This window comes from Oncorhynchus mykiss, chromosome 2, assembly GCF_013265735.2.
Source record: "Oncorhynchus mykiss isolate Arlee chromosome 2, USDA_OmykA_1.1, whole genome shotgun sequence".
Lineage (NCBI taxonomy): Eukaryota > Metazoa > Chordata > Actinopteri > Salmoniformes > Salmonidae > Oncorhynchus > Oncorhynchus mykiss.
This window is the reverse complement of record NC_048566.1, coordinates 34,093,038-34,107,244: the sequence shown is the minus strand read 5'-3', so window position 1 is coordinate 34,107,244 and position 14,207 is coordinate 34,093,038. Positions and strand designations below refer to the sequence as shown.

The 14,207-nt window shown below is 45.6% G+C and overlaps 1 protein-coding gene across 11 annotated transcripts in view; it reads left to right on the top strand.

The window, feature by feature from the left end:
* The window catches only part of LOC110487942 (DNA-binding protein SATB1), a 59,680-nt gene that overhangs the window by 26,990 nt on the left and 18,483 nt on the right, over positions 1-14,207 (top strand). For 4 of the 11 annotated variants that reach the window (XM_036946565.1, XM_036946558.1, XM_036946523.1 and 1 more), the window contains exons 6-12: positions 2,306-2,417; positions 4,403-4,480; positions 6,163-6,201; positions 6,798-7,285; positions 8,842-9,069; positions 11,089-11,160; positions 11,558-11,788. In XM_036946565.1, coding sequence (XP_036802460.1) covers positions 2,306-2,417; positions 4,403-4,480; positions 6,163-6,201; positions 6,798-7,285; positions 8,842-9,069; positions 11,089-11,160; positions 11,558-11,788 — 1,248 coding nt within the window. Of the gene's footprint in view, positions 1-2,305; positions 2,418-4,402; positions 4,481-6,162; positions 6,202-6,797; positions 7,286-8,841; positions 9,070-11,085; positions 11,161-11,557; positions 11,789-14,207 lie in introns of all 11 variants that reach the window. The other 7 variants (XM_036946580.1, XM_036946575.1, XM_036946543.1 and 4 more) reach the window with 6 other exon arrangements.

Sequence of the window (14,207 nt, the reverse complement as noted above, 5' to 3'; positions counted from 1 at the left end):
GGAATATCATTTGACTGCGCTCAGATGGAGTTTGAGTGTAATGCCCCCAGTAGAGGAAAAGTAGATGGGGTCTCACTAAAAAGTTTGACTCCCGTCCACCCCCTTCTCCTCATCACCACCCTCTCTGAGAGTGCCGGCTCAGTGACTGGGAGCGAACTTAACCCCCAGGCTCCTCTGAAACTACGGCAACAAAAGAGCCCCCCCCCCCCCCCAGCAGAGCAGCTGTCCTGTTGCATAGCAGCAAATAACCATCAAATGCCATCTTTGTGAGTCTGGGCTCTGCTCTGAGGCTGCCAGCAGCTGAGGTAGCAGTAGGGTCTATTGGTGTGTATGTGTGCGTGTGTGTGTGTGTGCAGGCGTGTGAACATGTGTGCGTGTGTGTGGGGAGGGGTGGGGACGCTTAACCCAATTGGTGTGGAATTGACTGTAATTAGTTTTAGATGTTTGGGGGGGGGGGGGAGGAGAAGCAAGATATTAGCCACAATCAGAGCTAGGGAACAAGAAAAGGGTGAGTGTACGGTGTCTTAGTTAGTTTATGTGTGTGTGTGTGTGTGTGTGTGTGTGTGTGTGTGTGTGTGTGTGTGTGTGTGTGTGTGTGTGTGTGTGTGTGTGCAATATGCTTGCAGGCCATGGCAGGTTTTACCAACGTGTCTTTTTCACGCGTCTCTCTCCCATGACGGAAAGTGGAGTAGATAGTTGGGGCAGATAACGGCCCTGTGCAACTTCCTGGGGACACTGATAAGCTCCTGTGCTGTAGATGGCTATCACTTAAAGGGCCCAGGGCAGGCAGGCGGCAGCATCCTGGTGCCACACAGTACCCACCACTACCTGTTGATGGCTGCTGGCTGGCAGAGGCTTCGTGGGCACGAGGTGGCGGTGGTTATTTGCACGGCTTGGCAAGTGTGTGTACCTTGTCTGTGCCTGTGTGTGTGTGTGTGTGTGTGTGTGTGTGTGTGTGTGTGTGTGTGTGTGCGTGCGTGCGTGCGTGCGTGCGTGTGTGTGTTTGTGCCCCAGTGAGAGGTGTGAAGTATGGAGGGAGATGCCTGATTAATCAGGACTGTTTATTAGAACATCTGTGTCGAAGATGAACACAGGAAGTGTGTCTTGGGTGGGCCCTGCTATAGCTGGCTCTGCCTCGCCCAGATACTGTAAATATAGCATGCTACGCCCAAGGAATAGCTCCCATTATGCCACAATACGGACTACACTGTACTCACCAAAATAGTGCATTCATATGGACTTGGTTCGGCTGATATACTGTACTGTATGTGCCATTTTTCTGTTAACACTACTGAAGATACCAATTGTCAGATCCTCAATAACTCATCCTCAATGATCATTCCGCAATTCACCGGGATTGTAATGTATGCCAGTTGTGTAGAGGTGTTGAGGTCAGGAGTTCAGCATCAGGTCCATAGTGATCCACAGCAGCAGACTCAATCCTCCCTCGTCTTCCATCTCCGGTGAGGAGGAGTGGGAGATGAGGCTGCGGCTCTGCTGCCAGCGTCGTGCGTTGTTCACTGAAGTGCTGTTGTGCCAGAAGGTTTCCCTCCCGTCCCCAAGTGCTCATATTAAAGATATGATAAAGATGGCATACCTGTAATTTGAAACCAGATGGTTTCATCTTTTGAATATTTATAACAATCAAAACAATTTCTCCTGCTATTCACCCGCAGGCCAGGAAGGTGTTAAAACATTTAATGAAAAGAAGACTGCGCCTTGTTTGCGAGGAATGCGTTCGAGAAATAAATAAGGAAGAGTAGAGTCAATTGTGGAGAAGGCGAGAGGGCACAGATATAAAAGCCTTATGTCTCTTGAAGATGTTTTTTAACATATTGTGGAGAGCCAGAGAAAAAAGAAAATATTCATCTGTTTACATTGCCTGATTTCCAGATGCTAACTTTTAATAGGCTGTTTGTTATTTTACTTTTTGAAAGCAAACTGCTCTTTACTGTAGTACTTCACCCTGATATCAACAAGGCTGCCAATTCAGTGAAGCTCACTATTTGCCTTCCTCCCAGAAAGGTTCTCTCAAACTCCGTGGCATTTGCTATAAAGGGACACACCTCTTATATTTCATTTTGATTTGTTTTACATTTGGAAAGACAAGACCAAGATTTGTGCATGACTGATAAAAAAAATGGTCTTTGCTAGATTATTGTTGTTTGTGCACCGAAATGTTTTATTCATTTTGACAAGAAAACACAGTATCAGTGCATGTCACACCAGCGTTAATATATGTCCTCGTGCCGCACATTGCGGATCCTGAAGGTTTTCTCTCTCTTTACCAATCTCTCTCTTTCAGAGTATGATCTCCTCCATTGTGAACAGCACTTACTATGCAAATGTGTCGGCGGCGAAGTGTCAGGAATTTGGGCGCTGGTATAAACATTTCAAGAAGACAAAAGATATGATGGGTAAGCAAAATGTCACACTAACACTGTCTTATCAGACCCCCCAATCACCATTTCCAATATGTCTGCCCCATGGTCCCCCCCTTCCCGGTACATTAAACACATTTTAATCACATCATCTAATGATGGCTCTTCTCAGATATTTCCCTGTACACTGCTCAGGTGCACAATGTTTTCACCGTTTTTCCTGAATCCATTCAGAGTAATCTATTATTGCTTATCAGATGTAGTTTAGTATTCGGTAATGGCTGTCAAAACCACAGACTAAATTGAGGTCCGCGACCTTTGTTTATGAATACTGTTTCAGTTACCTACAAATGCATGCAGTAAGGATGATTTTCCTGGCCATCATCTGGTTTGAAATCAATCTGTTTTTCCTTGTCAAAGTAGAACAAGGCTGGCTTTGTATTTTAGATAACTCGGTTAGTCCTCCTTGTCCCTGTTTGGAAATTAGGTCACATAATTCAGATACTGTCTATTTTATGTGTTTTGGTCATGAAATACTATACCAGTCATATTAATAGAGTTTAATATACAGTCATTTAGAGTATTTGTTTCAACCTACTGTGTAGAAATCCAGCTTCCTATACAAGCTAGTGCTCATGTTGATTACATTCAAGATTAGTGGCGGTCGGTGCTGTTTAAGATTAAGGAGGACGATTGATTTTTTATGAGCATGGCATTATTTCTATTACAGCATATTGTATGACTGTCATTCATATTCCATTAACCCAGCTCAATGTAACATCAACGTGATACTTTCATTTTCCCTGTACCCATCATGAGTTTGCTACAACCTAGCCTACGAATAAACGTTTATAACTTGGGGGGAACTGGTCGAGAGACGAATGGAAGTAATCAAGATGAAAGACAGTGACACATTCAATACCTTCTTGCACACTCATGCTTGCATCTAGTTGATCTAGGGTGTAATCATTAGTTCAAACAGTTCCAATTGAGAGTTTCTATTGGACAAATTCAGTTAGAAGAAATACATTTCTTCAAATTTGTTCAAATATTTTCTTTCTCTCGTTTTCAGTAAACTACTCACCACATTTTATGCACTACACAGCTAGCGAGCTGTAGCTTAGTACTAGATTCCATCTCTGATCTTTTGATTAGGTGGACAACATGTCAGTTAATGCTGCAAGAGCTCTGATAGGTACATCCTCCGGAACTCGTAATAATTACTGTGTAAGTCTATGGAAGGGGATGAGAACCATGAGCCTCCTAAGTTCTGTATTTAAGTCAATGTACCCAGAGGAGGACGGAATCTAGCTGTCCTCTGGCCACACCATGGTGCTTCCCCAGAGAGTGCTGTTGAGGCTACTGTAAACCTTCATTACGAAACAGTGTATTTTAATCAGTTATTTGGTGATGTGACTATATTAAGTAGAGTTTAATCTAAAAAGGATAACTTTTTAAATGTTTCACTATTGACATTTTTATGAAATTCACTTAGTAGGGTGGTCCTCCTCTGAGGAATCTTCACTGGTCAAGATATAAGACCAGAATGTTTTCATGGTTTTGCAAGTGCACACTGTTCTGATCATATCGTACTCCATTTGTCTGGACACATAACACCACAACATGGACACATAACACCACTGGCCCCTTTACCCCATCCTCTTGTGTACACACACACATTTTACCTAACAGTCTTTATGGTTTATGGAAGAGTACATAAAGAATGTAGGATCTCAAGTAACAGCGATGTTGAAACTACACATTTAGACAAGTCCTGTGTGTATTTAGAATGTCATATTTATGTGTACATGGGATATGAGGTGAAGCATAGTGGGTATCAACGCTGTGGCATCCCTTATGTCCACATTAACCCTTTCTTCCCCTGGTCATTTATCATGTAGATTGTATGGGGCATTAAACCTCTCTTTCTCTCTCTTCACCTGTACACTGTGTGTCTTGTCCTCTCTCTCTCTCTGTGTGTGTGTGTGTGTGTTTGCGGTCTTGCCCACACGTCTGTGCAGGCATGCGCCAACCCTCGCAGCTGGAGGGCTACCTGGGGACGTGTGTCCTCCACGATAGCCCGCGTGGCAACACACTAGGTACGTCACGTGGCCACACACACACACACCGTCTGTGGGCGCACACACTGCACTGTGTCCCTACCCAGTCCCTGCGAAAGCTGGCACCCCTCAGGTGGCTGTTTGTCGCCCGCGGCGACACTCTCAACCTTAATATTCATGAAAGGATGCCTACTATGCGTGCCCATTGAGTGGCAGCAATGGCATAGAGGGCACTGTTGAAAGGGAGCATGTTAGTCTTTCCTTTGTGCTTCAGTGCCACTGTAGTTTCATAAACATACACTTAGTCTACCACATGGGCAGTGTAGTTATCTTGCCTTACATTGAGACACTGTCTGTAATTGAAAATGCGTCTGGTTAAACACATTGAAGAGTCCTGGTCCACAGTCTCTGCTGTCAGAGCTGCCTCTATGGGACCCAGCAAAGTGGTCTCTACTCTGTTGAAGTGTGATAGCAGTTCAGGGCATTCCCCCTATCCAGCAGGAGAAAGAGTTCCATGGGGTTTGGACCCCCCTTACTCTCTCTCTCTCTCTCTCTCTCTCCCTCCCTCTCTCTCTCTCTCTCTCTCCCTCCCTCTCTCTCTCTCTCTCTCTCTCTCTCTCTCTCTCTCTCTCTCTTTCTCTCTCTCTCTCTCTCTCCCTCCCTCTCTCTCTCTCTCTCTCTCTCTCTCTCTCTCTCTCTCTCTCTCTCTCTCTCTCTCTCTCTCTCTCTCTCTCTCTCTCTCTTTCTCTCTCTTTCTCGCTCTCTCTCTCAATCTCTCTCTCTCCCCCTCTCTCTCTCTCTCTCTCCCCCTCTCTCTCTCTCGCTCTCTTTCTCTCTCTCCCCCTCTCTCCATCCCTCTCTCAACCCACATCCCATTCCCATTGTGTGTTTAATCCGGGACTCTTTTGTGGCTGGATTCCACACAAGGACTCCCGCATCTGTGGCTGCCTTTTCTCCAGGGCCTGCCGTGCTTTTCTGACACCCCTTTTTTATTTTTTATTTTCATGGAAATGCTGTTTGTGTGTGTGTGTGTGTGTGTGTGTGTTTGTGAGCATGCCCCCCAGCAATGTGTGTGAGCACAGAGTAGAGACAAGAGCGAAACATCACAGCCAGGGAATGCCGAGGATTATGGGAGAGATGTAATTATTACCCCCCTTTTTTCCTTAATAATTTGTTTTGACAAATACTGAAAAGAACAGTTTTGGCTGGTTGTTGTGTTTCCTGACAGTTAACAAAACATGCTGCTATACTTGGGATTATTGTGTGGATTTTTGGAACCCTTCCAGGCACTCAATCTTTTATCTCTCGCTGAAATATGGAGTTTGTGGAAGATTTTCTCTTCCTAACACCAATTTGTGCTTCTCAGAAATATGATTTATATGATTCAATATGATTTTTTGGCCCCATGTTGGCAGTTGCACACATCTAGGTGTAAATGGTATGGATTATTTAAGAGACACTATTCTGAGTTCAGTGCATGTAAATGTTTAAATCTATATGAATTCTTTAGATAGAAAACCTCAGATTCAAGCAGATCCAGTCTGACGAAACCTCACATTCACTCATAGTCACTTTGATATCCTCTTAGATTTTGTAAATTATTATTTTCATCCACAGACGTGTAATTTAGACAGAGCTCAAAATACTCACAAGCTGCCATTATGGACTTAAATATTCCCAAAATGAGAGACACCATAAATAGTACATTCATTTTTCCTTAGGCCCGAGGAAGAGGTCATGTCTAGGATGCTCCTTACAAGGTAGAGATCCTCTTCCTCTCTCTCTCTCTTCTCTCTCTCTTTCTCCCCTCCCTGGGGTTATATTTAGGCCGTCCCCAAAAATATCATATTGCCTAGCTTCCGTATCTTGTTTTAGAATTAGGGACATAAAGAGCGATTCAGGGATTATCTGTCTCACAGAATGCGCAGACATACACACACACACAAACATACATACACACACACACTTGTTTTTATTGCTCACATGATTGGGCCATATAAACTAACTTTATAAACTAATTCCGGGAGCTGCCAAGGCTCTGGGGGCTGTCTGCAGGTCGCCCACTGAGGCCCTTTGTCTGGGGCCTGAATTTAGGGTGAGGCTTTTAAGACAGGCAAGTGTCTGGACAGCTATGTCTTTTCACAGGGACACAGGTTTGTTCAGAGGCTGTAAAGTTTTGTTGCTCAGAGATTTGGCCTGATGCACTGTTTTCAATTTCAAAGTCTGTTTTACTCATCTGAGTGGGTTGGGCAGTGTGCATTGGTACATTCTGTCTGGGCATTTTCTGCTGTACTCTTCAGCCAGTATTCAAAGTGTTTAAATTGACCCTCTCTCTCCTCTCTTTCCCCTCCTCTAGCAGACATTGACGGCCTGTCCGACCACTCCCCTCCGGGCCCCAACCACAACCATCTGACCTTCTCCCAGCAGCCCATCCCGGGCAGCACGGCCGAGCAGCCCCCCTCCTCCCCGGTTCTCCCCCTGCCCCCTCCGTCCCACAGTGGGGGCCAGACGCCCGGCCGCCCGGCTCAGCTCCCCCCTGGCCTGCATCACCCTGGCCTGGTGTCCACCCCCATTAGCCCCCAGCTGGTGAACCAGCAGCTAGTCATGGCCCAGATTCTCAACCAGCAGTATGCCGTCAACCGGCTCCTGGCACAGCAGTCGCTGTCGCAGCAGTACCTCAACCACCCACCGGTCAACCGAAACTCCCTGACCAAGCCACTGGAGCCCCAGGTAGCCAGCAACACCGAGGTGTCCATGGAGATATACCAGTGGGTGAGGGACGAGCTGAAGAGGGCCGGCATCTCCCAAGCCGTGTTCGCCCGCGTGGCTTTCAACAGGACCCAGGTGAGGAGGGTCAGAATTTAACTCAGACTTTTGCATAAATCACCCATTGATGCCAATAGGAGATTTGGGGAAAGATCGCAACATCTCAAGATGTGCTAATAGGACTGGAAATTAAAGCACTCCGACAAACAGCTCTGACACATCTGTCACAAAGACAGAATTGTTTTGAGTTGTAGTGCCGCAAAGTCAAACTCTGCATTCTTGTCGGCAAACAGTTAATCTTATAACCGCTTACAACAACCTAGCACCACAACAACAACAATTTAAAAGCTATAGTACACCTGGCAAGCCGCAACGTCAGAGCACCAGGCGCGGTCACGGCTTGCGCTCCCTCTGCTAAGGAAGGCAGCTACAGGAAGGCAGCGCAGCAGGGCCCTGACAGAGATAATGTCTTAAGATGTTCCGCATATTTTGGGGGGAGGTGGCAGCAAACCTCATTACTCCTCCGCCACTTTGAAGTTGTGTGCGAAACCTCTTGATAAGAATCTATTGGAATCAGTGCATACCGACACTCTCTCCACAAATACAGTTAAGTGGATAGCAAGCAGACAGTGGTGTTTTTGTGCAAATTGACAAGCCATTCTCCTTTCAGCCTTAACTCTCCGGTATGAAGAAATAGTAATGTGCCTTTTGAGAGCCTCCTCTTGTATTATTTATTGTGTGTTAGTGTTTTTCTCTTCCTGTTTCTGTTTCTGCCGAGGGTGTTAATAAGGCTGCGTGTGGTGTGGTGTGGTGTCTACGCGGGGCGGGGCGGGTTGGACGCACCGGGGCTCGCCGTCCCTTTCTTGTAGAAGCGGCCGATTGAGTGGGGAGATGGCCGGGTGTAATATACATGCAAGCATACACAAACACAATTGCACACACACAGACACGCGTATACGCAAACACATAAGACACACACACATATTCTCGCACAATCTTCAGAATACCTGTGACATGCACTCAATGTCAGTATGAAAGCTTGTCTCTCCGTTCAGAGTTGATACCTGTATCTAGTTATACATACTTGGCTCCGTCATAAAGTGAATCTATTCCAATGTCCGTCAGTGTTTCATTAAGTCACAAGCACAGTATGTTTCTTAAACCACCGTACCATTAGTTAAACAGCGGAGCCACAAGTTCCATCTCCGGTAGTTGGTCTAACTATCAACAGAACTGACCTCAAGATGTTTATTACAAAATCATTTTGTTTATTTCCAAATCACACACCTATTGAAGAAGAGAAGCTGAAAATGGATCACTCAGTGTGTGTCCAACGGCGGATGAAAAGCCTCGATCACACAGTCCTGATAATACAGTGATTCCCGTAATTACAGGATTCATAGCTATTGAAAAGGAACAGCGGATACACTGATTGCTACGCTGATGCTCACTGAGTCGATGTGCTGTAGTAGTTACATCATCCTCTGGGTCTGGGAGAGTTTACTAGTAGAAATAGAATGTTCACAACGGACATGAAGTCAATGTATGAGTCTTCTCAGGACTTACAAATAGGGCATCTCTCCCTCGCTCTCTCTCTCTCTCTCTCTCCCTCCCTCTCCCACTCTTCCTCCCAGGGCCTGCTGTCTGAGATCCTGCGTAAAGAGGAGGATCCTAAGACGGCCAGCCAGTCTCTGCTGGTCAACCTGCGGGCCATGCAGAACTTCCTGCAGCTGCCCGAGGCCGAGCGAGACCGTATCTACCAGGACGAGAGGGAAAGGAGCCTGACGGCTGCCTCGGCCATGGGGCCTGCGCCACTCATCAGCACCCCGCCCACCCGGCCAGTGCAGGTATGGAACGAACAGGCAAGCATGCACACAGACAGAGCAGCGTGCACACACACACACACACATACACACACACACACACATACTCACACAAACACATTTATTTTGACCTTAAGTTGTACAGCAAGTGCCACTACCCACCCCACTCTTAAAATAGGAAGCAACTCAATGACGACAAGTTCTGTGGAGGAGCAAATCTCCCCCAGTCTGTCAGTCAGTCCCTCATTCAACTGCCTGACCACCAGCTCTCCACTGTCTCTCCCACAATCAAAGTCCTTTATTGGACAGGTATGTGGCAACTTTTCCACTTAAGCACATTTTGAGTGCGGTCGAGTGTGTCTGGGGCGGAGAGGGCCAGACAAAGGCCCCCTCTGTTCAGCCTCGGACTGAAGACTGCCTTTTATTTGGGAGAGAGAGAATGTCCCTGTGCCACCCATTGGCCAAACAGGGAGGCCCCTTTGACTACATGGCCAGATCGCAGTGGCCGTCCTTACAAAACTGGAAGGAAAGGGAAGAATCAGACTCTGAACCAGTGGTTTTAAACTAGGAAAAGGCCACTTTACAGTTCACAGGTCTTCCTCAACAGTCAGTTGGCTGTGAAAGCTGGACATGGAAAAAGGGAGAGAAATCCAATAGAGAGAGGAAGAGAGAGAGACAGACACAGAGAGGGAGTCAGAGTGATAGAGAGAGAAAGCGAGAGAGTGAGCGAGAGAGAGCTGTCCCTCGTACAATGACACATTGACTAGACTCAACCATGTTTCTGCTATCAGACATACCTCTGTTCAGGCCCTAATTCTGTTTACTTCAGTATCGTCCATTTCAAACGTGTGGTTCAGGAGGTGCACACACCTTTCTGGATTGAATAATTGTGTTAGTCAAATTCCAGGGCTGGGATTTCAGTTTTTGTAGTTGTAGACTTGGGCTTGTATACTAAATGCATAATTTTACGGGGCAGTACAGGACACACAGAGCTTTTCGCTTCATTATAACTGGCTTATTCTCGATAGGTCACATCTAAATTCCCACCATTTACTATACAGTTATTTACTTCTTGCAGAACATGAAACGTCATAGTACCATATGATCATTAGCCCTAATATGCATTTTTCTATTCTTCCCTTCACCTATGACTGAGTCCTACTGTATCATAGTATGATTTGGCCTGGACATATGCCAGACTCCCACTGACAGCTCCTATAAAGTATAAAGTAATGCGTTGGGAGATTTAGCCACATAAATCAGTCAGGGTAGCAATTGAGCAGACAGGGAGGCTTTTATAGGCCTCCTAAAAAAAGATGTGGAGGTATGTTTCTCATGTGTGCCCATGGGTGGCTCCAGTGCCCTCACCAGTCTCTGCATGTCCCAAGCTTAACAATTAGAGCTACTGAGGAAATTGTTGGTAGTCAGTACACACACTGACACCCCTCGCCTACTGAGTCATAAATGGTTAAAAAGATGCCCAGGAATCTTAAAACATTCCAGTTTACCACAAATTTGGGGTCCATTATCTTTTCATAACCACCAAAATGGTTCCCCTGTTAGATGTCTAGACATATACATTAAAAATGTATTTGCGATTTTTACAGATTGTTTAGGGCAAGTTTGTAACTGACAAGATTAATACTTGAGTAATTTAATTATTGCCTACACGTAAAAAAAAATGTATATATATATATATATTTTTTTTTACATTAATCTTGTCAGTTACAAACTTGCCCTAAACAATCTGTAAAAATCGCAAATACATTTTTAATGTATAAAAGAGTTTCCTCCGGAATGATGTTGATTCAATTCCATGTATCTCTCTGCAATCTGATTTCTGATCAGTTTATCTTCATCAATGAGACTGCAGTGTACTAAAGTTGTCATTGCACATGAACTATACCACCTTTGTGTTGATACAGCCTAACAATGTTTTGTTGTGTGTGTGTGCATGCGCGTGCGTGCGTGTTTGTCTGTGCTAATGTGTGTTCATGTCTTGTTAAATCCCCTTTCTAAGGGTGGGACTAAACAAACATGTCTCTGTTGCCCCAGCAGCCCAGGAGAGAAGACTGTAACAACGTCAGACCTGAGGACTGGAACCCCAGAATCCCTGTGGGCATCTCTCCTGTAAGAAAACACAACAATGAACCATCTCTTTGTAACACTTTCACCGTTACTGTACTGTATCAATAACATTGCGATTCATGGTTATCGTAATAATGTATGTTGTGGCATTTTATGTATATTGTAGCATGATTTGCTCATAACAGTTTTAGAATTTAGAAGTTTAGTAGAAAGACTTATTTATGAGTAATTCAAATAATAAAAATGTATTTATTAATAGTTCATCAATTGTTTGTTAATTCTTAATAAAAGTTATAATCAGGCGTTACCAATATGTCATATTATATTTGTTAAGGGAAGTTAATTAGACAAATGATGAGTTGTATGAAACCATTTCAAGTGAAATTGTCTCCCATGTTTTAAACCATGTTCTCTTTCCTCCGTTTACCTTTCTGGACAGATCCCCGAATCCAGAAAACACGGCAGCATCACCTTGTTTTCCAACCCTTTTGCTGACACTCCTTATCCTGCCCAGGTGAAGGCCTCTCCGCTCCCCAGCGAGTGGAACGGCAAGACGGAGAGCTGCATCCTCAACATCAACTCCTCCATCTATGACGAGATCCAGCAGGAGATGAAAAGGGCCAAGGTTTCCCAGGCTCTGTTTGCCAAGGTGGCCGCCTCCAAGAGTCAGGTACAGACCCATACGTTGACTTAGACTCTGTTTGCCAAGGTGGCCGCCTCCAAGTGTCAGGTACAGACCCATACGTTGACTTAGACTCTGTTTGCCAAGGTGGCCGCCTCCAAGAGTCAGGTACAGACCCATACGTTGACTTAGACTCTGTTTGCCAAGGTGGCCGCCTCCAAGTGTCAGGTACAGACCCATACGTTGACTTAGACTCTGTTTGCCAAGGTGGCCGCCTCCAAGAGTCAGGTACAGACCCATACGTTGACTTAGACTCTGTTTGCCAAGGTGGCCGCCTCCAAGAGTCAGGTACAGACCCATACGTTGACTTAGACTCTGTTTGCCAAGGTGGCCGCCTCCAAGAGTCAGGTACAGACCCATACGTTGACTTAGACTCTGTTTGCCAAGGTGGCCGCCTCCAAGAGTCAGGTACAGACCCATACGTTGACTTAGACTCTGTTTGCCAAGGTGGCCGCCTCCAAGAGTCAGGTACAGACCCATACGTTGACTTAGACTCTGTTTGCCAAGGTGGCCGCCTCCAAGAGTCAGGTACAGACCCATACGTTGACTTAGACTCTGTTTGCCAAGGTGGCCGCCTCCAAGAGTCAGGTACAGACCCATACGTTGACTTAGACTCTGTTTGCCAAGGTGGCCGCCTCCAAGAGTCAGGTACAGACCCATACGTTGACTTAGACTCTGTTTGCCAAGGTGGCTGCCTCCAAGAGTCAGGTACAGACCCATACGTTGACTTAGACTCTGTTTGCCAAGGTGGCCGCCTCCAAGAGTCAGGTACAGACCCATACGTTGACTTAGACTCTGTTTGCCAAGGTGGCCGCCTCCAAGAGTCAGGTACAGACCCATACGTTGACTTAGACTCTGGATGCCATTTTTGTACACACAACATACAGTTCTAGGCCACAGACCACTAAGAGCACAGTTTGATACAGACACACAGACCTGCAGAACAACACCACATGCAATAAGTATTATTTTCCGCTTTGCCACGCAGTTGAAGAGGGTCAACAAAGAAACTGGTCTCATTTTGGGAGAAATTGGCACTAAAGATTGAAAGAAAATGTTGAACAAAAGAATGTCTCTGGCTATAATATTGGGAACATATGTTATTAAACTATTAGTTACAGTTTTGTGGATGTTCCAGCTTCAAATATAATGCACACATCAATATTTACAGAGCTAATATTTTAATTTCGTGCCTAAACTTGTCGTGGAGACATTTTGTCTCCTTTCCAGTGTGGTTGATGAAACATTAGAAAACAAAAGAATAAAACACGATATAAAACCAGATCTGGAGACATTCACCAGTTAGGGGGTTCAAAAACTGAAGCGCCACATTGTGCAACTCTCCTCTCTTCTCCGACTGGTGATTTATCGCCATAATGACATGTCTCCTTTATTGTGGGTTTAGCGAACAGCAGACAGTGTTTCAACACAAAACAAACCTGTTTATATTAGCTGTGCTCTGAATGACTCTCAGCTAAAGCGGAGCCTGTTATCTCGCCCAGGGAACAACCCACTCGTTGAATACTGGTTTGTGTGAGCAAAATTACCATCAGTTTAACTCTTATTAAAACTAATTAAAGAAATGCGGAGCATTAAAGGTTTGATATATTGGTGGAGCACAGTTGAAAATGTTTCCACAATTGTTACTTGATGAAGAAGAAGAAAATAGATTAAACAGGGGCCAAATTATCTGGAAATATCTGTGTGTTTTTTTTCGCTGATTGGCATGATTATAGGGGCAGATATCTTTGTTTTACCAAATTGCAGTTTGATGCACAAACCATTGTTTTTGTTCAGGAGTTCAAAGTATTTTTGGAAGAGAAGAGAGAAGAGGGGGAGAAAAAATATCTCTTCTCAGATTATCGTTTGTGAGTGAACAGGTTTCCACTGTGTTTCCTACCTCCCCTCTCTCTCTCTCTCTCTCTCTCTCTCTCTCTCTCTCTCTCTCTCTCTCTCTCTCGCTCTCTCTCGCTCTCTCTCGCGCTCACTCTCTTCCCTCTCTCTCTCTCCCCCCTCTCTCTCTCCCCCCTCTCTCTCTCTCGCTCTCGCTCTCTCTCGCGCTCACTCTCTTCCCTCTCTCTCTCGCGCTCACTCTCTTCTCTCTCTCCTCCCTGTCTCCCTGCTCCTCCATTCATGGCGATGGAGGCGGAGGGTGTGAATGTGAATTGAGCAGCAGATAAGAAGTGTGCTAATTATGCCTGTGAAAGGGGGCCTGGGAGAGCACTTATCTCTGGCTCCATCTCGTAATGGGCGCTCCCCGGGCAGCTGGTGCCCCTCCTGGCCCACACCACCACCAGGGGCAGTGGCGGCTCCACTTCGCACCAGGCCCAGACTCAGAACCAGAGACCCAGGCCCAGGCTCTGCACTTTAGTGGGGGCTGCTGGTGCTGGGGTTGGAGGGCGAGGGA